Raw genomic sequence first — 25,486 nt, forward strand, 5'->3', positions numbered from 1 at the left:
TTTGCTCCAGCCGCACCTGCCTTCTTTATCTTCCCAGGTCGGGGTGCTTGAACTTGGCGATTCCTCCCTCTGCCCAGAACACCCCTCTCCTAGACCTTCTCAAAGCTGGCTCCTTGGAGTCTCAGCTCAAATGTCCCTGCCCTCTGAGGCCGTCTCAGGCCCCTAGCTAAGGTAATCTCCCACCCCACCCCCGTTTTATTTCCTTCATCACACCTACCACTGTCTGAAATTATCTTGTCTCTATTTATTGCCAATTTTCCCCCACTAGAATGTAAGCGCTGCTAGACAAAGGACATTGCCTTGGTATCTCCAGGGCCCAGCATGTAGTAGCCACTCAATAAATAGTTCTCAAATGCATACATAAATGTATAAACTTAGAAAAGTTAAAACCATATAGCAGGTCCCTCAGATCCCATTCCTCTGCCAAAGTGAGCTTTTCCCCTCTTAACTACAAAAGTCATCCTAACAAAGCCCACAAAATCGGGCTCAATTTCCTGTCATTTGAAAATTTTAAATTAATTTTCCAGAGCTAGTTATATTAACTGCCCTAGAAAGACTTTCCGAATTACTACAATTAATTGATCAGTGGGTATTTCCTTTTCTTTGACAAAGGACAATTGTTTTACTCCTTCTATAGGGTGTAATCACTTGGACCATAGAGATCCAAATCAAAGAAAAAGAGAAACAGAAGGGGAGGAATCCAGTATTTCTCAATGCAGTACCTATAGAGGTAATTGAGGGAGAAACTTCTTTATGTCGTTAGTTACACATTTAATATGAACCAGTAAAAAATGGAACTGGGCTTACAGATTTGCACTGGAAAATGCAACAACACATTGGTTGTGTCCGGGAAGTCAGGAGGCCCCAGGAATTCCATCAGAGTGTGAAAGGGAAGATGGTCACTTTTCAAAATTAGGTTTACTGACCGTGTCCAAATCCATCTGAAACATGACTAAATATGTCTGGGCCACAGAGAAAATGCAGAGATTTGCCATGTGGCCAGGATTGGGCTATGGTTGAAGACATCCATCCCCCCCCGCCCCCGGCATCATGCCGTGTGTCCCCTCGTAAGGAGCCACAGGAGGAAAATCTCTCAAGCCTCAACTAGGAAAACTATCCTTCACCGAAAATCGGCTTATTTTAAGTCCGGGGTCTCTGATTCCTGTACGTAATCATACTTGTGCTGGCTTCCCCTCCTGGTCTTGTTTTACTCTCCTCCCCATATACTTGCCCTCCCTCAGCCTCCACACCTTCCCTCATCAATTTATTTTGTGCATATATACAAAATAATACATAAACTTTATAGTATACATGTTTTTAAGGCTTTAAGAATTACTAATTCTTTCTTTGGAATAGAGGAAATTAACCAAACAATTCATCGGAAATACATAATTTGAAGAAAATACTAACTTTCTAAGATAAGAATAACATACGTGGACCAAAACTCCTGTGACTTTAGTAACTTGTGATACACGAAAGCTTCTAGTAACATTTATTTACACAGTTGACCCTCTTGTGCATTTTGCTCAGTCTCATCCAACGATGAGAATGTCTATTCTGAATTGCTCTGCACATCCGGATAGTTACATATGTGAATTAAATTCACAGTGCAATTAATTAAAAAAATTTTACAAAAATAAAGCACTGCATTTATTACAATTTTACAGACAGGCACACAGGAGTACGACAAGTCACTGAAGCAAAAGTCTGTGGTCTGTGAGAAGTCAGGTGGTAGATGAATTTCAAGCTTTGCGTGTTCTGGTCCAGGGGTTACTGAGGAATGCAGCTAATACCAAGAAGGATACCAACAGTAAGCTCTTGGCCACGCACTGAGAATAAGCCTCACCTGCAAGAAAATGAACCAAATGAAGCACAATTCTTATTTCTTAACTATTTTGGCAATTAGGTAGAAATAAACCTAGTAATAGTGATCACTCCTAAGTGGCAACCTTATTAGTAAATCATTTAAAACTCTTTCTATGTGTTTTAAGTTTTCTGTGACATATATTTTTAAAAAATACTTTAATAGGCAAAACATAATGATAACCCTTCCAGAAATCTGCTTTACCCACCTTGATAATACCGGGTCAATGGATACAGAAGTTGCGGCCAACACACCTCATTTCTGTTACAGTCATACTCCGTAAAATTGATCTGGAATCTAGAAAACATCTTAGAAGATTATAATAGGCACAACAAAGCACGCTCTTGATGAAATGTGTCAAACTTGATTAAAGAAATAAACTTCTTCTTTTCAAGCAACTGTCTTTCTGCTTCCTAATAATGGTAACTAGGTTGTCAACTGGATTACCTTGTCAGTGGACGGGGTAACCGTGCAGGTATCTTAATAAACTGGACAGATGCACTGACAGGAAAAAGGTCGGCCTTATCCTCACAAGTAAGCCCACACTGGAATTGCCAGTTCACCGTAGAGAACCTGGGAGGAAAAGATTATGCAGGTAACACATCCACCAATCGTTTCTAGTCTGTTAAGAGCCTGAGGGAACCAACAGCAGCAATATAAACTGGGATTCTCTTAAAGAAGCTTCAAATTCTACTAATGCTTTTTCCCCCTTTGGACATACGCACAAGGAGGGAGAGTAGCATGGGGAACCTCACAGGCCGGTCACCCTGCTACAAAAATGAACAATATAACAAGAAGAACAGCAACAGCTAGCCATCTTGGAGGGTTTTCCAGGTGCTGGACAGAGTACGAAGGCGCTCTATATGCATCATGTACGCACACACCACATCACTCTCAGAAGAGGGCTACCGGCTGTTTGGTGGTTAACATCTGTTGTTTCTGCCTATCCAGCACCCCATCCCCTTTTTCTGGCACCTGCACCCCAACCTCCCCTTGGGGAAACGCCTCCCCACAGTATTCCCTACTCAGTATGCATGGATTATTATATTCCCCCCCCGGATTTCATCTTTGTACCCCGAGAGTCCGTGCAGAATCCCTTACACACAGCTTTATAAATACCTGTGAGAACAAGTTACCATTATACACATAGTTGATAACATATTTCATTTATATACATAATCATGTTGCTAATAACTGCAATTCATAAATAATCAGATTGCACATTAGCATTTCCCTATTCTTTGGAGCACCAGCAACTTTACTGACTCTCTCTAAACTACACTTACCCCAGATGCAATCATACCTTGTCTCTATGCCAACTATCTCCTGCTGAGTAATCCCTTCCACTGCACCAGCATCTGAGATGAGGATGCGTATATGCAGTCGGGCAGGAATATCCACGCAGATGCCATTCACACTGACAGGAGGGTCTGCACCTGTGTCAGGGGCATCTGCACCTATAGAAATACCAAGTTTGGAAAAAATGATAACAGTTTTCCTACAGTGCCATGATACAGGGGAAAAACTGGGAACTGTTATGAGACAGGAATCACATGAAGGCATCTCTCGTCTCTAACAGGCCCTCGGTATCATCACCCCGAGCCTGTGCTAGCGCTTGTGTTCAAAATGTCTCCTTGTCTGTTCAGTCAGTCACCAGAACTTTAAAATCCCAGACCCACATAATAAAACCAGACATCCTGATTCAGTTCCCAAGCCCCAAGCTCCCCCAGAGTTTTAGCAGAAATACCATCCAACTGCAGTAAAATACCATGAGGCTGAGTCCATGCTCTTGCTGTTCTAGTACAAGCCGTCTAAGACATTCACAATCCATGCGAACGACTGTAGTTAGGATGGACTAAACAGTGAAGGAGCAATAGGGTAACACAATGGAAGAGAATACAACTGACTAACAAATGAATAACAACAGGAGGCGGGTGGCAAGTTGTGAGGGGACACTGGAGGGACTTGAAAGTTGGTGACAGCTTATGACTTCCAACTTCCTCCTCCTCGATGCACGCGTTCGACATCTCTTCTGTTTATCAACCAGGATCAGGGTTGATTTTGGCTTAGAGACAACATAGAAGCCAAGTGCTTTCACCTCAAAGGCAGCAAAATGTCATCACCTCAGACTTCCTACGTAACCACCTTGGGTTCTCCGTCTTGAAACCTCCCATTCTTTCTACTTCTCAGGTACTTTACTGACTCCTTCCCTCCATCCGTCGAGCATGCCACAGCCCATCCAGCTAGCCTTGTGGCAAAGCCCAGGGGTTGACAAGCCCCAACCTCTGGTTTCTGTCTCCAAATGAGGATCTAACTCTGGGCCTAGTGACTTGAGCGCGGGGCACAAGAGGATCGGTGAATCACAGCCTGAGAGCCCCATCGCCCCCAGGACCCCTCCCAAAGTCAGAGAGTGATATGGGGTGCTTCCGGCCCACAGACGTATTACATGATCCCTCACCGCCCCAAGAGGGCAGGGGACCTGGGTGTCGTAATGATCCAAACCAAATCACAAGGGGTGAGGAGAGCACAGGCACGTGTCTGGATGGTCCTCTGTGTGAATTCCAGGCTGCTGAGCGGAAGTGACCAGAGGTGGTACAGAAAGCAGGATCCAAAAAGCTGCTTACCACCAGCCGGGCAGAAGGGAGGGGCACAGCAGGATCCTCAGTGACAGGAGGGGACTTAGGACAGCAGATGCTGTCGAGCCAATTCTCTCTTTCTGGCCCCAAAAGACAATGCCATTAATCAGAGCCCTAGCAGAAGCTCTCCTGTTGGCACATTTCCAGTCAAGACTCCCCTTACTTGCCAGCCGGGGAGCCAGCAAAGAGGCTGGAAGCCTGGGTCTGGGTTCCAGCTCCGCCACGATCAACTGAGCCCTTGAGCTTTGCCCTGACGAGCTGAGTGAGCGGCAGCTCAGTGGCGGCCAGACGGACGTTTTAGATTGGAAGGTGACCCCAGGCCTGCTGTGGCAAGGAAGTGTGGCTCATGGCTACTATCCGGGCCACGCACACCCTACCTCCTCGCGCTCGATCCTCTGCCAGCCCGATGCTACAAATGCCTCCGCCTAAAGGCCCAGACCTCCAGCCTTTCTACCTGGCCTGGGTGGGGCCTGCTACCCTTATCTGCTACCCCTGCACTTCTTTCTGCTATAACCGCTGTCCTGAGAGACAATTCACACACCATACAATTCACCCAGTTAAAGTGTACAATTCAGTGGTTTTTAGTATATTCAGAGCTACGCAGCCATCACCAAATTCCATTTTTGCTGCCCCAGAAAGAAACCCTGTATCCATCAGCGGTCACTCCTCACTTGCTCCCACCTGCGCCAGCCCCTGGCAACCACCCGTCTGCTCTCTGTGGTGACAGATCTGCCCCATCTGGGCCTTTTGTACACATGGCACCGTACAGTTCGGGGTCATGTCTGTCTGGCTTCTTTCACTCAGCATCATCTTTTCAATCACCTTATTTTAAATTAACAACATTGCTTTTATAAATTATAAAGTCCGGTCTCGATTGCCTATATTCCTGGCAAACGAAAACAGCAAAGCAAACTGAAATGCACTGAAAATCTTCAGTCTTCATTTAGACCTCCTTTTACAAAGGCTGTTAGCTCATAAAACAACTGGGCAATCTGAACCTCATGTGGATTTCCTCTTAAAAAAAAAAAAAAAAAGCACAAAAAACCCACAAAGCCATCATGAAGAAGAGGTAAAGGATGTGAAGAGCCTGCTGCCCGGAGAGCTAACCTCTAAACAAACGTCAGTTGAGCCACAGCGAAGGAGGAAGACCCATCCCGTGGGCTCCCACGCACGGCCAGTGCCGTGCGCTCCTAGCAGCAAGTTACACGCACACACGTCCGCAGCTGTGACTTACGGATTATTTCGAGCCAGTCGTCACTAGGATGGTTGTAATCAGAGTTGCCTCTCATCGCAACATGAGTTGCTTGTATTAATGAGTCAAGTCGCTTGACAGCATTCTCCCTGCAAGAGAGTAAGACATTTCTCAGCACATGGCCAGTGGCTCTCATCCTGAAGTCCTTTCCAGGTTGTGCTTGCCTAGGACTAACTAGGCAACTAGTTAGCTAGTTGCTAACTCTTAAACTAACTCCCTTTAGTTAGGGAGCCTAACTAAAATCTGCCAGAGGGAGTGGCATTAAAAGCTGGCTGGGCATCTGCCCGTCCAGGATGGACCTGAGCTGCCAGGGTAAGACATACAGAAGCAATCGTTTACTTTGGATTTTAAATATTAGTAATTTATGTTGGTATCATGTAGTTTACAGGCTCCATTGAGTGTCATAAAACTTGGAAGGTGCGTAGATCACATTCCAAGTTACCAGGATAAATTTACAGGCCAGAGGGATCTGAGAGCAAAAGGAACCTAAATATTTTAGCTAGAATTTTGAGCCAGAAGATTAAGTGAAGATTAAAAATTAGAACTTAGCGGGCTTCTGGGTGGCTCAGTCAGTTGAGCATCTGACTCTTGATTTTGGCTCAGGTCGTGATCTCAGGGTTGTGAGATCGAGCCCTGCGCTGTGCCCCACACTAGGTGTGCAGCCTGCATGGGATTCTCTCTCTCCTTCTCCCTCTCTTAAACAAAAACAAAAAAAACCCCTGAAACTTAGCATCCCTCCTTTCTGGTGATGTCATTGGCAGGTACAAATCTTATAAACTTCAGGGGAGAGACGCTGCAGATTCCAGCCTTATTCCCCACGACCAAGAGTTCTGCTAGTAATTTACACCTACAGTCTACTTCCCGGCGTAGTGCCTCCCCATCTTTTCTCAGCTCCCCAAAGAACCATGCTACCCAGGATGTGTTATAGATGAAATGGGTGTAAGAATGGATGCAATTAAAAACCACAACAAGATACCACTTCACACCTACTGGGACGGCAACTATCAAAACAACAGAAACTAACCAGTGTTGGGAGGATGTGGACAAATTGGAACTGTCTCACATTCCTGGTAGGAATATAAAATGGTGCAGCCACTGAAAATGATGTGGTCGTTCCTCAAAAAAGTAAACATCTAATTACTATATAACCCAGCAATTCCACTCCTGGGCATATGCCCAAAATCACTGAAAGCAGGGACTCAAACCAAAACTGGCACATGAACGTTCATGGCAGCGTTGTTCAACAGCCCAAGCTGGAAACAACTCAAACGTCCGTTAATGGATGGACAGATAAACAAGATGCGGTAGAGCCGTACAGTGGAACAGGAGTTGGCCACACAAGGGAGCAAAGCACCGACACCTGCGACAGTGTGCATAACCCTCGAAAACATTAAGCTGAGTGGAAGAAGCCAGACACAAAAAGTCACCTATGGTAGGGTTCCATTTATATGAAGTGTCCAGAATAGGTCAATCCCTAGAGACAGAACACAGATCGGTGGTTGCCAGGGGCTGGGGGAGGGGGGAATGGGGAGGGATAGTTAATGGGTACAGGTTTTCTTCTGCAGAGATGAAAATGTTTTGGAACTAAACAGGGGTAGTCGTTGTATAACATCATGAATGCACTAAATGTCACCAAACTATTTACTTTAAAATGATTAATTATCTTACATGAATTTCACCTCAATTTAAAAATAAAAGAATGTATATGCATATCCATAAACACACCTTCCAAATGCCACCCAGACAATTAAGTGCAAAGTTCTTTATACACCATGTAACAAGGCTTATGTATTCTTTTTTTTTAAGATTATATTTATTTAGGGCGCCTGGGTGGCTCAGATGGTTAAGTGTCTGCCTTCGGCTCAGGTCATGATCCCAGGGTCCTGGGATCGAGTCCCGCATCAGGCTCCCTGCTCGCCAGGGAGCCTGCTTCTCCCTCTGCCTCTCTCTCTCTCTCTCTGTCTCTCATGAATAAATAAATAAAATCTTTAAAAAAAATTTTTAAAAAAGATTATATTTATTTATTTGAGAGAGAAAGAGCAAGAGCACAAGCAGGGGGAGCAGCAGAGGGAGAAGCAGACTCCCCACTGAGCAGGGAGCCCAACACAGGACTCGATTCTAGGACCCTGAGATCATGACCTGAGCCAAAGCAGATGCTTAACCGACTGAGCCACCCAGGCGCCCCAAGGCTTATGTATTCTTTCAGTGTTATTCACACCAATTATATCTGCCTCCTGTCCTTTTTATGCTTCTAGGAGTATTGGGTTCCAACAATTAACAGACTTTAGCAGAGTAACTGCATAAATATGGATGAAAGGGCTCTAGTCCCAAGAAAGAACTCTATTTTCCCTTCTATCGATGTCTGATTCAATTCTTTTTTTTTTTTTTTTTTTTTAAGTAGGCTCCACACCCAATATAGAGCCCAACACTGGGCTCAAACTCACAACCCTGAGATCAAGACCTGAGCTGAGATCATTAGTCGGACGCTTAACTGACTTAGCCAGCCAGGCGCCCCTGAATCAGTTCTAAAGAAACTATAATTTTTTCCACTACCACTTTACACAAGTGTGTTTTGCAGACTGCAATTTTTCACATTCATGTTGTCTTTAGTTTTCATGGGGTGAATTCATTTTAAGCAAACCACTCAAAACACAGGCAGATTCGCCAATGATACGCTCACCTGAGCTGAGTACAGTTTTCATGGATCGCAACTTCTAAAAGACATCCAGATAGTGCATTTTCTCCAAACAAAATGGGTTTGAAAGTTGCCGATGCACACAAACCCCTTCCAGCTAGAAAATAAAAAGAATATCCTCTTACCATTTTTGCTAAATGAAAGTAAAGATTTACTTCAAAGTTTTTCTTGGAAAACAGACAGAAAACAATCAGTAGAAATAAAGTTTCCAATTTTCTCAAGAACTGAGGTCATTGTTACTCTAATCCTTTCAAAGCTGAACAGAGGCGCCTTTCTATATCAGAATACCTGGCCCAGGATCAATGGTTTATTCTGAACATGGAAGTTAATGCCTTCTGGCAGATGCAGGCACTCACCACCAAGGCAAAGATTTTCCATTGTTTGGAACAAAGTTATGGTCAAATTTCCAATTAGCACCATCCTGGGCTACAAGCAACGATGACAAGAGACTCTCTCCAGCCAGTCCCGTATTTGAAGATTTTGTTTATTGGAGAGAGAGAGAGAGAGCACACCAGCGTGAGCAGGAGGAGGGGCAGAGGGAGAGAGAATCTCCAGCAGACTCCCCCCAGTCACGGAGCTGGACTCAGGGCTCCAACTCATGACCCTGAGATATGACCTTGAGATCATAGCTGAAATCTAGAGTTGGCACTGGACCGAGCCACCCAGGCGCCCCAGCCAACCCCATGTTTAAATCTCTCTTACAAATAACCAGCACTTCAGGAGCAAATAATGTTAAATTTAAAACCAAACCAAAGAAAGTTGTGGAAGCATGATCTCCTCCACCCTGCCCCCACCCCGGCTAAATAAACCAACCAGAATTCAAAGTGATTAACTACTTGATTAGATTCAAAATAAGGCAGTATTTCCAATTCTAGTTTATCAAAGAGCGAATCATATTACCAAACCAGATTACCCGATTGCCAAAGGTGTAAAGTCGTCTCATTCAACCTGTTGGTATTTAGAGCTCGAACAGGCTTGCCAAGTTGGTAACCTAGACAAACACAATAATGAGAAGTAGCTAAAGTTAACCTAACATAGCAACCCCTCCTCATCAAGTAGTATAAAAGAAGAATATGCAAAGAAAGGAAACATACAGGCAAAGCTTTGTCAGAATACGCTTGAGACAAACCATCTTCTTTCCTCTTCTTTTGCTTTTTTTTTAACAAAGATATCTGTGTGACTTTTTAAAATCAATTTTGAAATTAAAATCCGAAAAGGCACGAGCAGGCAAGAGTCAGTCCAGGGCCCTCACACCGGGGAATCAAACGCCAAGCAGGCCAGTTACTAAGTACTGCTGAGTGATCACTACTACTGGTCCCAGGCGCTTTGAAAGGAGACTTACACCAAAGTAACCTTTCGATGGGACACTCTAGTAAATCAGTCCCACCCCGGGACGATTCAGGTCCTATTCCCGTTCTCTCCTATTGGCCTGCGCCTTACTGCTTCCACTTTTTTACTATGAAAATGTTCACACGTACACAAGGGTTGAAAGGAACACCACCCAAAATCAACAGCCGTGAATTTCCAGCCAGATTGGTCTTCTCTGTATTACATAAGCACATACATACATATTTATTTTGGGCAAGACCTTTTGAAAATAAGTTGTAGACTTGACACTTCACCTCTAAAAGCTCTAACATACAACTCCTGAAATGAAGGATATCCTTCTACATAACCATGATACCAATATTTCTCCTGAGAAAATGAATAATTCCTAATAATCAAAGTATATCCAGTTCATACCTCTATCTCCACATGTCCCCAAAAAACATGTTTTAGAGCCATTTTTACAAACCGAGATGCAATCAGGGTTCACGCCTAGTGCTTGTGTTTCCCACGTTACTTCTCAGCATTCCTGAACCAGCCGGAATTCAACCAGGGTTCATCCCTGCCCATCCCCACCTCCCGTTCCTTGCTGCCTCCCTGGCCCCCACTCCAGGTTATTCCTGTTCCCAGCCCGCGCTATCTGCTTTCCAAGGTACAATCTCCTCCACACAGCCCAGAATAGAAAACTTGCCGAGGGCAGAACTGTGACTCACTCTGCTTTTCTTCCAGCACTGAGATCAGAACCTGCACAAACTAGAGACTTCACACAGGTCCTTAATGGTGGGAAGTGTAGGTGAACGGTCAACATTCCACTTCTCTGATGTTCTAGAATGCCTGTCCGTGAGACTAGCACACATTTATTAATTATCTTGTATTGTTCTCTGTTGTTTCTATGACCTGGTGCCGTCTTTCCAAGTAAGAGAATTAATTCCTTGAGAATCGGGCCCATGTAGTGTACTCCTCCTAAAACCCTTCCTGCCTTGGAAAGTGCTAGAGAATGGATGGCCGTACATACACAAACTATCTCACGGACTGACTGGTTCTGGCTCATAATCAATTTATTCTTTTTTGACAAGAGCGTCAACATTTTTCACATATTCTGATGGTGTTTCTCAGAAATCCTGTGAAATTAAATAATGAAATGAAAACCCTTAAATTCCAGGAGCCTGCTTTGAAATCCAACCATAAAATCCAAAATTCCACATTAACAAGTACACTAAAATTTCATTTAAAAGAAAAATATATATATAGGTAAAATGGAACATGCATTATTAAATCAACATATACAAATATTGAAAATCACGCAAACTAAAAAGTTATTTTAACTTTAAAAAGTTGTTCGTTCATGGTTACTTACTGCCTAGTTAAGAGTAGTAAAAGGAAGGGACAAGTTTTTAAAAAACAATGATAGTTTATCCAACATATATTTACTGGACACCTACTATGGTCCAAGTCAGTGTTGCCCAACAGAAATATAATGCAAACCACATATGTGATTTTAAAATATGACACATTTTTAGAATTTTTTAGACATTTAAAATTTTTTTTCTGGTAGCCCCATTAAAAAAAGAGAGAAAAAGTAGATGAAGTTAATTTGAAAAATATGTTTTATTCAACTCAATATATCCAAATATTACCATTTCCACACATGCCATTGGCCACATTGCATGGCTAGCAGCTGGCATTTTGGACGTGCAATCCTCCCTACTGTTCCAGGTGCTGAGGAGGCAATGGTGAATTAAAGAAGCAAACAAATACACAACAAATCAGGTGATGCTATATTTGTACATAATCACAAAATGCACAACATGACCAGAAGTTCACAGTCCCTGTGAAGTCTCTCCACAGAACCCCAGGTTAGGAACCCATCATCTATAGCTTCTTAGTTCTATAAAAGCTAATTTGGGGTGCCTGGGTGGCTCAGTTGGTTAAGCAACTGCCTTCGGCTCAGGTCATGATCCTGGAGTCCCAGGATCGAGTCCCACATCAGGCTCCCTGCTCAGCAGCGAGTCTGCTTCTCCCTCTGACCCTCCCCCGTCTCATATGCTCTCTCTCTCTCTCTCTCTCATTCTCTCTCTCAAATAAATAAATAAAATCTCTTTAAAAAAAAAAGCTAATTTTGCCAACATTATTCGGCATTATCTTTTTTTCAAAAGACTAGTAGCTAAAGAGAAAGAATGTTTTGCATTTACAACTACACTTACAACATGTCTGGTAAAAAAAAAAAAAAAAAAGTTGTTACCAGAAAAAGAATACAGTGTCACAAAAGAGAAAGAGAAAGGTTAGAGTCACAAACTAAAATTGGAGTGAGTTACAATCACTGTAGCGCAAGAGTACTGAATTAAAATATGTTTGTAGGATCAGCAATTGACATACACTGTCTTACCTGGATTCCCAGAAAATTCCTTTTCATCACCACTATTATAGCTTAAAAATTTTACTGTAAATCTCTGTGTCATGCTCCCTAGAAATAAAACAAAATAAAAATATAATGCGCACCATTTCACTAGGAAAAGAAATTATCCCCCATAGTGTTATTTTCTTTACCTTATAATTACATCTTGACATGCAAAAGAAAAAAAATGTTTTCTATTAAATCACAAATACAAATAAGAAACAAGTCTGACTTAGTTTTACGTGTAATAATTATGAGAATCGTAAAGAAAGAAAAAAAAATGTTTTAAGCTGAAAACATTCTCACTGCCCTCAACAAAGTTACCTTTCTGGTGGGCATTAATTTTTGCTCTAATAATTGTGACATTTATTTCGCTGATTGTATTATTATTCCATCTGAAAATATAATGTTCTTCCACATTTACGTTTCTGGAGGCTGATTCATTGCTTAAAAGTGTTTCTGCAAATAAAAAATACTTTCATAAATTAACAACCCTCCTTGGATTCAAGTCTATTATTGGCCCCACCAAGTCAGCACTGGCCCCCTCCTCTAGAGCATCACAATGTCCTGGGTGAAGTCTGCCCTTTCCTTCCATTTCCATACCCCCAGAATGCGGCTCATAGCTCGATACACAGCACAGGCTCGGTCAAATGTTTGTCAAAGATGAAGGACTACAGAATGTCGGCCCCATAGCCCCATAGGAGCAGAGGCCCGCTGTCTAGCTCACTACTATGTTGTAGGTACTTTGCTAAGATCTGATGAATGAATACATTTGAGAATTTTAACACACTGTAATGAAATATCTTTCATGCACAACAAAAGTCCTGGTACTATTAGCCAAACTCTGAATAACCTGTTTGGCTGCATCAAAACTGCAAAGTTTAGTTATTTAAAAAAAGAAGAAGAAGAAGGAGAAAAGAGAGCAAGAGGCCTCCATGCTGGCTCCCTGAACAACATTTCAGAAAAGGTCCACAGGCCCTGAAAACTAGCAGGGACCCTGGAGCCCACAGAACTCAGGGCTGTGAGGATTGACTCCAGGGCGCAGGTACCACTCTGAAGCAAGGCAAGACGGAATAAGGAACAAACCAAATGTGGAGCAGACAAAACTCTAAGTGTTGTGAACCTCCTTAAATTCTTCATAAAAATCTATCTTCCTCCCCCCTCTAAAAATAACTACATATTATTTGTAAGAAATGACCTACATATTTCTGTAGAGGTGATATGAAAGCGTTAATTCAAATACCTGTCCTGGTGATGAATTTGTCTGGGTCGGCTGCTTCCTCATAGGTTACTTTTGGTGTAACGATGCCTGAAAAGATACAGAAGTTGGCCTCCCAAGAACGACACAGCCCAACACGATCGTGTTTACTTATTCAAGGGAAAGCTTATCAGGCAACTATGGTAACTGCGCCCAGCCTGTGTGCCAGCTACCGACCTCTCTCCCACTCCCCAAATGCCAGCCGTGGGAACCCCACTGTCCGTGGCGTCTGGTCATGGCTGAGGAGGAGATTCCAGTCAGTGACAGAGATGCGGAGAGCTACTCTCCCATAGGAACAAACATGCGGTCCACTGCCAGTGGGAACGGAAGATGGTGCGCTCGCTCTAGAAGCAGTCTGGTGCTCCCTCAGAAAGTCAAATCACCATGCGACTTGGCAACCCCACTGCCGGGTGGACAGCAGAGAGAGACGCAAACGTGTGCCCTCACAGACACGTGCACACCAGCGTTCACAGCAGCACGATCACAGCTGCCAAACGCGGGAACAACCCAAATGCCCATCAAAGGATGAATGGATGACATATGTGGCACAATTATTCACAGGATGGACTAGGACCCAGCCACAAAAAGGAGCGGAGTTCTGGTCCATGCCACGGCGTGGATGAACTTTGCAAACATGATGCTAAGTGAAAGAAGCCAGACACAAAGACCACATATTATAGGATTCCTCTTATATGGAAAGCCCAGAACAAAGCAAATCCATAGAGACAGAAAGGGGGTGAGCGGTCAGGGTATAGGGGTCAGGGTATAGGGTCTCCTTTAGGGGAAGGAAAATGTTCTGGAACTAAACAGAGGGGGTAGTTACACAGGTAGTTACTGTGAAGGTACTAAATGTCACTGAACTGTCCACTTTAACATAGTTAATTTTATGTTATGTGAATTTTACCTCCATTTGTAAAGAAGAACTAACATGCAACATGCTGCCCTATGGAACTGGACTTTTTCTGAAGAAAACATTTTCCTCAATTGGCAGTTCAAATATTTTAAGTTAATCCAGTAGAAGTGATTTATATCCTCATGAGATCCCAGTTTATGTAGACATTCAGGTCTGTATTCCTTTCTTCTTTTTTTTTTTTTTTTAAGATTTCTTTATTCATTTGAGAGAGAGAGAGCACACATGGGGAGGGGCAAAGGGAGAGAGAGAGGCTGAGATAGCAGACTCCCCACTGAGTGCAGAGCCCAACAACAGTGCAGGGCTCCATCCCACGACCCTGAGATCATGACCTGAGCCGAAATCAAGAGTCAGTTTCTTCACCGAATGAGCCACCCAGGAGCCCCACGTTCTCTTCTCAAACCAATGTACCATACCTCCTACCGCACCATTCTTGATCTTCGCATTGATAATACCATCTTGCTCTCGGTACACTTCCAAATTAGTAGTGCAGCGAACATCAAAATTCTGAAGGAATGCCACTGGCGCGTCCTGCACGCACTGCCCAGCCAGGGACACCTGAGGGTAAGGGGAAATCCCAACAGGGCTATGACCTCTTTTCAAGTCAGAAAATATAGGTCAGCGTCCCATACAGATTTGCTTTCTGCAGCCTGCTCCTCCTGCTGGGTTAGTTTCAAGAACGAATTCACTGACTAGATGACCCATAAATAGACTATGTAGTTCATTTGCTAATCAAAGTCTGGAAGCCGCTGGTTGAGGAGACGTACTTAACAAAAACAAAGAAAACTCCCTGCTCCATTTACTTTGCAGAAACATGATTATATTCAACTTAATTTTCTCTCCCTCAGGACAACCAGATTCTTGTTAAAACCATAAAAATGGAGTCCTAGAACAGTGAAGAGAGATGGTTTAGACTCCCATGTTTTCTTCCCACAGATATATGATTTTGGACTTAAAAAAAAAAATGAAGATCACATAAAACTCCACAGCCTTGAGATAATTTTCAAAGTTCTGGAATATTATATTAAACTATATACTTATAGCTTACTAGAAATCAGCTGTTAAACTAACAGAAGTGCAGAATCGTAGTTATGTCTATGGAAATTGATAGAATGTCTTTTGGTTGTTATGTTCACTCTGAGATTTAGCAAAATCAGGGGCTAATTTAAGAGAGGCTGTTTAAAATAAAATCCACAGACCATAAAGAGTTGAGTGCCTGGAAATTCCACAGGAGAAAAATAAGGAACTTAGGATGAGAGTTTTTAAGTGCAGAAATTCAATTAACAACAGGATGGGAAAAAAATGTCAAAGGCCCCTAGCATCTTAAAATTGAAATTCTTACCTGCGGAATGGTAAAATATGTCTTGTCTACAGTCATGATCGGATCTCCTTGCTTATAACCGAAGTCTGAAAAGTCTCTTAGATCAGTATGCAGATTCACTTCAAAGGAAGAGTGCTGCCGAGGGGAACTGTAAATCAATGAGAAGGATTACCACTAATACTCGCAGCTATTATCTGCTAAAAACAATTCTTCTTTTTTTTTTTAAAGATTTTATTTTATTTATTTGACAGATAGAGAGAGAGCACAAGTAAGCAGAGAGGCAGGCAGAGAGAGAGAAGCAGGCTCTCCGCCGAGCAGGGAGCCCGACGCGGGGCTCGATCCCAGAACCCCAGGATCATGACCTGAGCCGAAGGCAGCCGCTTAACCGACTGAGCCACCCAGGCGCCCCTAAAAACAATTCTTCTTTTAATTTTTGTTTTACCTTTTTAATTACAAAAATAATAGGTGGACTAAAAGCCACAGAGGTATACACTTGAAAGTGGTTAGAGGTTAATTTTATGTTACAGGAATTCCACTTCAATAAGAAGAAGAAGAAAGTTGTAAAATTTCAACATCAGGGGAAAGTACAAGAAAGAAAATCAAGACCCCAGGAGCCCAGCACTCCTTCCCCAAACCCAGATGATCACTATTAACTGCAGTATCAACAATTTCTCTTCAGTGAGGCCCAATTCTTTCAAATATTTAACGCAAAATAAACTTGCTAACGGAAATCTAGAACCGAATCTCGAATGGAGGCGGTCAGGCCTGGGCCCGCGAGAGGCCGTAGGCACCCGTGGGCCGCGTCGGGACACGTACACGGAGCCGTGGTAGAAGTAGCCCAGGAAGGGCGAGTTGGCCGGCGAGGACTGCACACACAGGAACGGGAACCAGCCAGGGGCCCCGGGGGTCTCCTGCACAGAGCACAGGTGGTCAAACTCCGGATTGACGTCGCCTCCAAAAACGCCAGTGAAACAGGCCTCTCTGAACAGCTCTGTTAGATTGGACGAGCATTCCTTGAAAGGAAACACAGAGGAGCAGTGAGCAGACAGAAGCTTCTGTGGTGCCCCTCAGCTCTCAGGCGAGCAGGACGCCGCTGAAGAAGCGTGGAACGTAGTCTCTGTCCGGGCTACTAGCGCTTTGTGCTCACAGGAAGTAAAATCCTGCTAGAATTTCTCTCAATTCCGTAATGAGCCTCCAGGTCAGGAACTTCAAACCTTCCAGGGAACTACATCCTTACTCAAGACATAAGATGTGCCCACAAAAAAACAAAAAAAAAAAGGAAAGAAAACAATATGAAGAGAAGATAATATGGAATAGACTCCAATTGGGGAATAAAACAGAGTAAATTTCTCTCTTTTTAATTGCCATCACCATCCAAATCCCTAGCCCAGAGAAACCTAAAGACATTTCGAGTCAGGGCAAACAGTCCGAACTCTGTAAGGATCCTTAAGGTCCGTATGACAACACGACCCAATTAATGTCATCAAGAAGTGACTTGATTCCTGTATTCAGTTATTCATCCATATTCTTCCCTGTTTCACATAGCATTGAGAGCTAAAATACGCCCTGAATCCCTTGTTTACTGACAGTAGAAAAATAAATTTTAAACAAGAACAATTCAAATTAAACAACTGATCATGTCTAACATGGTAAGTAGCAGCTATCCGAAGACATCACTGATCCAGAAGACTAAGCAAGGCCAGTGGTTGGTGCTATGTACATCGATACCAAACATGACAAACACAAAAGAAGTTAGAAACCGGGCATAGGACTGCAGTCTGGAAGACAGAGGAAGGGAATACCATCTTGACGTTTCTACTGATGCGGATTTATGATGTGCTGTATTTTTAAATTAAATATAATTGTTATTATAAGTACAATTGCTAGTATAAGAATTACAATATAAATGAAGGCCCTAAACTTTCCTTTCTGCTTTTCCCTTTTCTGTTCTGTAAAACCAACCACGACATAATTGTGCTCAACCGCAAATGGGAGTGACTGGGGTAACAGTGAATGTGCCTCTTTCGCATCTCTCATTCCTCTTAAATTGCAAAGAAGGATTAGAAATACGTATTTGACCCAGATCAGGCAACGGTTTCCTAGATATGACACCAAAAGCACAGGCAACAAAAGAAAAAACTGATGAATCGGACTTCATCAAATTAGGAAACTTTTGGGCTTCAAATGACATCTACAAGAAAGTGGACGACCTACACAATGGGGGACGTTTGTTGCAAATCACATACCTGATTTGGGACTAGTATCCAGAAGGTATAATGAACTCTTATAATTTAACAACGAAAAGAGAACCCAATTAAAAAATGGGCAAAGGATCTAAATAGATATTTCTTGGGGCGCCTGGGTGGCTCAGATGGTTAAGCGTCTGCCTTCGGCTCAGGTCATAATCCCAGGGTCCTGGGATCGAGCCCCGCATCAGGCCTGCTGCTCAGCAGGGAGTCTGCCTCTGCCTCTCCCTCTGCCTCTCCCCCTGCTTGTGCTCTGTCTCTCTCTCCCAAATGAATAAATAAAATCTTTTAAAATATAAAAACTAAATAGACATTTCTTCAAAGATATACAAATGGCCAGTAAGCACATTAAAAGATGTTCAACATCATTTGCCACTACAGAAATGCAAATCAAAATCACAGTGAAATACCACTTCACACCCAGGAGGAGGCTAAAATCTAAAAGATTATTGTAACAAATGTAGGTGAGGACATGGGAAAAATCGCAACCCTTCCACGCTGCCGATAGGAATCTAAAACGGTGCGGCCACTTTGGAAAACAGTTCCTCAAAAGGTTAAACATACAGTTGCCACAGACCAGAGCAGTTCCACTCCTAGGTACTACACACACCCAAGAGAAACGGAAGCCCACGTCCAAACGAACCCTTGCACACAAATGTTCACAGAAGCTTTATTCATCACAGCCAAAAAGCGAAAGCAATCCAAATGTCCGTCATCTGCTAAACGGATTGGCAATCTGTGGTCTATCCCTGCAATGGAATGTGACTCAGCCATAAAAAGGAACAGAGCACTGACACCTGCCACAATGTGGAACCCTTGAAAACAAGATGCCGCCTGAGAGAAGCCAGACACAGAAGGCCACAGGCTGTCAGCATCCACAGTGTCCAGAACAGTCCAATCCTTAGAGCCAGAGCGTGGAGGAAGAGGGGCCTGGGATGAGAAGCGGCCACAGGAGAGACTGCAGAGGGGCACAAAGGGTTCTTTTTGGGGTGATGGAAACGTTCTCAAATGGAGTTGTCATGAGGGTTGTGCACCTCTACACATTTCCCAAAAAAATCACTGAAACAATGTCTTTTTCTTCCTTTTTACCTCTCCATGGAGGCTTCTCAATAAGACAGTTAACACCACACTCTCAGTATAATCATCTCAATCCTGACTTTGTCGGAAGGGATCCATTTTTCCCTTCTCTAAACTAGACCGATGGGACTAGACAAGAAAATACTCAATTTGAAAACAAGCTGCAAAAAAAAAAGAAAAAGAAAAAGAAAACAAGCTGCAACACAAAACACAATCTCAGTTTTCAAAGCCCGTCGCTCAAAAAGCGGTGGACAGAGAACCGCTGGTATTCTTCACATGCTCTCAGGTATCAGAACTTTTGTGCCCGTGATCAGAAAGGACATACCCACCTGGTCACAGCAGCAGCGAAGGTCGCAGGCCCCGGCTGTCAGATTACAAGGACAAGGCCCAAGGGGCTGATACACCTGGTTGGGAATTACCGTCACATTCTCTGAAAAGTGCAAACGACAGAGAAGTCCAGCTATGAAACACTCTGACAAAGCACTGCCACGTTTTTTGACACACAAAAGAAGGCTGAGTCATTGTTTTACAAATCACCAGGGCCAAATATGACACATGAAGGAATCCCTGAGCTACGCATAAACCCTAGCTGAGGCCTGTTATCTACTACACCCACAAAAACCCAAATATAGGAAAATACGCTAGTTATAATAAACTGAAAGTCACGGTTGATCTTAAAGATAATCAAGTGACTAAAACGGATAAGTTGGGATAAATGTAATGCACTGATTTTGTTTTTCAATATGCTGAACAATCCCTTTCATAACACGGCTGACATTGAGCACTGACTCCTTCAAATTCATCACCTCCTCCAGCAGATAAAACCAAAACTACGGTGACATTTCAGACAGCTTATCTGGGGCCTTTATGGCCACAAGATTATATCTAGTCACGCTACCTGCTCAACCTCATATCCTTTCCCACTGCAGACCCGACTCTTCACATCCTGATTCTGGTTCAAGTGTGAAAGTGTGGAGGAAATTAATAATTTTTACATGGATTGGAAAAGGAATATGTTATATTCCATTTCAACCTCCGAACTCAGAATCCAGAGAGTAATGTTTCCAGTTTCTCTGCAATAATTTATTGGGTAAAATTTTCAGTCTGCTGAATTTTACTTTTTTTTTTTTTAAGGAGGCTTCACACCTAGCGTGGAGCCCAGTGCAGGGCTCAAACTCACGACTGTGAGATCAAGACCTGAGCCAAGATCAAGAGTCAGATGCTTAGCCAACTGAGCCACCCAAGCGCCCCCTGAATTTTACTTTTGCCCTAGGATTTGGTACATGAAAAACTATGTAGCGATTCTTTCTTTTTTTTTTTTTTTTAAGATTTTATTTATTTGACAGAGAGACAGCCAGCCAGAGAGGGAACACAAGCAGGGGGAGTGGGAGAGGGAGAAGCAGGCTTCCCACGGAGCAGGGGCCCAACACAGGGCTCAATCCCAGGACCCTGGGATCATGACCTGAGCCAAAGGCAGACGCTTAACGACTGAGCCACCCAGGCGCCCCTGCAGCGATTCTTCCTTTAAACTCTATGTAATGACATTGACAGTTGAAGTTCTCTAAAGAACCTCTAACTACATAGTCTATGCTACAGTATAGTAGAACCCCAGTATGTCAATGGCATCGGGAATGAGGAGAAGGTCTGAATAACAGACTATTTTACCAGGCAAGGCTCTGACCATCAGCACAATCAAACCCATGGGATGGAAGCAAGGCATTTTAGAATTGGGTTTTACTATATGATCTATTGATAGATGTTTGTGCATCTATGTCTCCTCAGCCATTTGCTAGTTTCATTGTTACTAGGCATACCATGTACCTCCTGTCTGTCCGTCTATCCTTTTTCTTGTTCTGAGCTCTGTCTGACTGGGTGCAAAACGTTTCATACCTTCATGGGGTCAGAGCAGACATCTCATAATTACCAGTATACAAATACTCTAATTTTCCTTAAGTTTGGCTATTCGTACATTTTGAAATATTACCTAAATGTAGTGAATATTTTTAAAAGAATATTTATTACCTAAATGTAGTCAAAACAGTATTTTTTAAAAGAAAAAAAGCCACCACTTTGAATGGTAGAGCTACCATTAATCCCTCCCATACTTTTTTTTAAGCACCCACTGGATATTATTTTGTTGGTTTGTTTTGAATTTTAAACATAAGAGATTGTTTTTTCTTCTAAAAACAAAACTTTAAGCCTTTAAATAGGTCACAGATTCACATGTTCAAAGAACTCGAGGATCTAAAAAAAGGTACGCGGTGAAGTCCTCACAGCCGGCCCCTTCCTGTTCCCACATCACTCTCCCAAATGGTCTCACGTGGTTAGCGTCGCGATAGCCTTCCAGAACTTCTTTATGCAAATATAAATACATATTCTCACTCCAGGCTGTAGGCACCCATCTGCATCTGCTTTCCATGGCTGGCGATTTGTCTTGGAGACCCTTCCATGCCAGCACGCTGAGGGCAGGGTGGCCCACTGAATGGCACCATCTTACCTTAGCCTATCCTCCTCCACTTCCGTAATCACACGGAGGACCACGGGGAGGGCATGTGAGGAGGGAACGGACCCTGTAGGAGTCTCAAAATGACAGACCTTTGCTACTGAGGAAGAACGTGTCTCCCTTCATCCCAGATGACCGGAAAGGCAAGAGATGCTGGAGCTGGTTGCAGGAGACAGGGGGCATGGCGGTGGCGCCCCTCAGAGCGGACCCCTCACCACCGGCACACCTACGTTCTCTTGTTCTGAGAACACTGCCACGGGAAAGGGAGAATACTACCACTGTCAAGTCTACACACACACGTGTGCAGTGATGTCTGCTACAGTGCTGGTTACACATCACAAGCCGGAAGTGCCTTCAATTCCAGCAGGAAGAGGCCAGTCAGATAAACAAGGGTTCTCCACACGATGGAACACCATGCAGCTATTAGAAAGAACGAAGTGAACCGACATTTATATGGAATTTATTTTAAAAGTTTATAGAATAGTAAATAGTGTGTTGTGTGTTGTGTGTTGTGTGTGTGTGTGTTGTTTTTAAACAAGAGAACACCACACTCTTCCATAAATTAAGAAGCCGCGTCTGAAAAGGCAGCTGGTGGCAAAAGCTTTCACTGAAAATCTATTGTGGGTTTTTTTGTTTGTCTTGTAAACTCCTTCATTAATCTTTCCCTTGCTTTTTTTGTTTTTGGTTTTGTTTCAAGATGGGGTCACAAGAATCAATACACAGAAACAAACTTCACTTTCTCCCTTGAAGGCAGTCTACAAGGATACAAACACTAAAGTAAAACAAAAGACATCTTAATTAAGTAAAATAGGACAAAGCGAAAATTTCTTAAAATAAGAAAATTAAACAAAAGGGAAGTATGTTTAGAAAGGCAAGACTGACTCAAGAGCAGAGCTCACAGATCACGTGACATATGCTTTGCGTCCAACAGATAATGTTTGACATGAATGTTTTTACCATCAAAGACTTCACTTGCCTGAGGCATTATGGGCCAAAGAAGAGTTGGCATAAATTTCCACTCGAATGAGTAGATGGGCTAAACAGGATGAATTGCGAGATGCTGAAACCAGAAGAGTCTGGACCATACACGGGGACTCTGAGAAGGAATCCATTTCATTAGAGGAACACCTTTGCCGACCCCTCTTCAACCTCACTGTCACATCCAACGCATTCTGAAAGGAAAATATGCTGTCCCTTTTAAAGTGACTCAACACAGCGTGAATCATTTTAAGAACACATAATGGAAAACACAATAAAATCACACGTCAGCCTCAGTTCACTTTACAAAAGGAGAACCGTATACAAAGATGACATTGTTCTGTTCAATCCCACCCTGTTGCAAGCCCTGATTCCTTATCTTCAGTTTAACAGAAAAGCAAGCCACTTTTGGATAGAGAAGACTAAACACAGGTCTGTCTGATAAATTAACTCAGTGTGTCCACGTCTTTTTAGTTTCTTTATCATCCTACCAGCATATCAGCAGAAATTAAATACACACACAAAAAGTCAATGAAAACAGTCCCCAGTTCCTGGGATGCAAGTAAAGTCTGCCTTTCTCAGCCTTTAACTCCAGAGTTGATGTCTTGCACATACTAGGCACTCAATAAAACATTTATTAAATGGAAGATATTTCACTTCTCCTGGCTTGAGTATCCTTACACGTAAGCTCAGAGCAGGGTGAGGTCAGTGGTTCATGAAGATTTTTGAGTCACAGATCCATCTGATAATCTGATGGAAGCTGCCAACCCTCTCATCAGAAAAATGCACATATAATGTTACAGACAATTTCAGAAGGTTCACAAACTTCTTGAAACTCGTCCAAGGACCCCTGACCCTAGCGTCAGCACCTCTGGGCTGAGCGGGTGCCTACTAGATCTGATTACCCACAGTTTCGTGGTAGTTCCAAGCCCAGAGAAAACTGTATCATGTCCAACCACGAGAGCACGGCAGAAACACTAACTGTGGGTCTCCACAGGTGCTACCAAGAACATTTTTACCTCTGGCCTTATCACGGTGGGGGTCACAGTCAAGCTCCAGTCTTCTGTCTCATTGGTCAGCACTCCACAAGCTGGAACCGGCAATAATCCTTTAGGAGAGAAGATTAGGATGCAAGGTAGTATTGCTCAGCAGCTAAGGGTGTGCACAATGGAATCAGGCTCCCTAGGAGGGAATCCTTTTCCACGCCGAGGACTGGGCCCATCACAAGCTGTGCAACTTCGGACAAGTGACAACCTCTCTGAACTGTAGTGTCTGCATTTGTTAAATGGCATGAAAGGATATTACTGTTCTTACTAGGAAAATGTGGGGATTCGTATAAAGCACAGGGGACAGACAGCTCAGTGAATGCTAGCCATGACTGTCCCAAGCTTTCTTTCCCTGAGCCTGTCCGTTGGTCCTCTTTGGTCCACAGCAGCCCCCTATCCCTGCTCCCATGGCGACTTTGCAGGGGACGGCGGCCGGGCACCCCGGGGATGCCACGTCCTGCGATGCCACCTCGCCAGCTCCGTGAGCGGCCTGGCCCTGCGCCCCCCAAAACGCCACCCCCACCGGAAGGGCCCGACGTCTTACCTTCCTTGTCCTGCAGCAGGGCCAGGGACACGGTCACATCCTCGGTGCCTCCGACCAGGGACGCACTGACCGCGGGCCCGGTCATGTGGATGAAAGCAGGAATGAAAACTAGGCGGCAAGGAAGGGGAAGGGCGGACTTACAAGTTGCAAGGACTCCGGGAGGAGTCGCAAGTCTGGCCCCTTAAACGCCTCGTCCCCAACCCCCACTCACCCCCACCCCCGGCCTGCAGGCCCCTGTCCTGCGGTACACACCCAGGTCGCCCCACAGAGGCCTCAGGACACCCTGCAGAAGGAGGAGCCCCAAGAACAGAGGGGAGGGCGGCGGCAAGCCCATGCCTGAGGCCTGGCGGGGCTCGCTTCACAGAACCCCGCCCGCCTTAGAAGCCGGGAAGCAAGGGACCCGAAGACCCGGCCCGCACCGCCCCGCCGCCGCCATCTTGTCAAGCCAACCGGAGCTATGGCAACCGCCAATCGGCCGCAGGTCTGAAGGGCGGCGGGCGGTGATTGGGCGGACAACAGGAGAGAGCCCGCCCCCGGCCCGGGACCCAGCAACCCGGCCCCGCCCACAGGCCCTGGGCCCTTGAATCTCGACCCAAGGCATCAGGAAAAAGTAAGAGTCTGCGTCCAGTTTAAAAAGCTCCCCCAGCCCAGACTTAATTCAGTCACACGGCATGAGCGAGCCTACAGGCACTGGCTTCTTAAACACGCTCCTTAATAAACTTGATTTTTACGGGGACTTTGGGAGAAAGACAAAAAGGGGGTGAGGCTGCAGTGCTGTAATTGTGTAGCGCTGCTGAATTGTTACCCTCCCAGTTTTTTGAAGTTTTGTGTTGTTTTTATCGCACAGAGCTGTCAGCGCTACGAAAGCAGATCTTATCAAAGAATACAAAACGTTTTGCCCAGCGTTAGGACAGATGCCAAAGTATCTGAATTCTTACGTCAATAGCTTCAAAGCATTCCACGCCTTATTACAGTTCCGTGACTAGGCGTGCAGGCTCTGAGGTCGCTGTGGGATTTCTCGCTCCTTCCGCGGTTAAGTGCCCTGGGGCAGCTCACCCAGCCTCTCCAAACTTGAGTTTCCTCATCCATAGAAGGGGGAGATGAGTCCCTCCCCGATAGGATTGTGTGAGGATTAAATGAACTATAACATACTAATGAGTCTAGACCAATGCCTGGCATATAGTAGGCACTCAATAAATGTTCACTCATTGTTAGCTCTCAGAGGGATGGTATGCCGGTTAGCTGAGAGGATCCATGTCTGCACGATACCTGATAACAGCAAATGCCAAATAAATGTTTGCCGTATTAGTTGATCAGCAAACCTAACATTATGAAAGCTGAGGTTCTACAAATGCCTTGCACTGAGCTTTGCTTTGTTCTTACACTCTTGCAAAATCGTGGGATTTGTGCAGCGTACTACTGGCAGGAAATCCCG

At 44.0% G+C, this 25,486-nt stretch overlaps 1 protein-coding gene across 4 annotated transcripts; it reads right to left on the reverse strand.

The window, feature by feature from the left end:
* Positions 1-3: 3 nt before the first annotated feature.
* TCTN2 (tectonic family member 2) lies at positions 4-24,489 on the reverse strand. Of its 4 annotated transcripts, XM_027576817.2 has the most exons (18): positions 24,304-24,489; positions 24,052-24,159; positions 23,481-23,569; positions 22,460-22,655; positions 19,310-19,410; positions 16,474-16,670; positions 15,679-15,805; positions 14,753-14,894; positions 13,412-13,477; positions 12,493-12,627; positions 12,160-12,237; positions 9,361-9,438; positions 8,433-8,544; positions 5,735-5,841; positions 3,168-3,321; positions 2,312-2,437; positions 2,073-2,161; positions 4-1,846 (listed from the first exon to the last, which is right to left on the reverse strand). In XM_027576817.2, exons 1-18 carry the CDS (start codon positions 24,383-24,385, stop codon positions 1,743-1,745), a joined length of 2,091 nt encoding a protein of 696 aa, XP_027432618.2. In that variant the 5' UTR covers positions 24,386-24,489; the 3' UTR covers positions 4-1,742. The 4 variants fall into 4 exon arrangements, with proteins under 4 accessions (XP_027432618.2, XP_027432619.2, XP_027432621.2 ...); XM_027576818.2 differs by lacking the exon at positions 9,361-9,438; XM_027576820.2 differs by lacking the exons at positions 19,310-19,410; positions 22,460-22,655.
* Between the last annotated feature and the right edge of the window lie 997 nt (positions 24,490-25,486).

Source organism: Zalophus californianus, chromosome 14 (assembly GCF_009762305.2).
Source record: "Zalophus californianus isolate mZalCal1 chromosome 14, mZalCal1.pri.v2, whole genome shotgun sequence".
NCBI lineage: Eukaryota > Metazoa > Chordata > Mammalia > Carnivora > Otariidae > Zalophus > Zalophus californianus.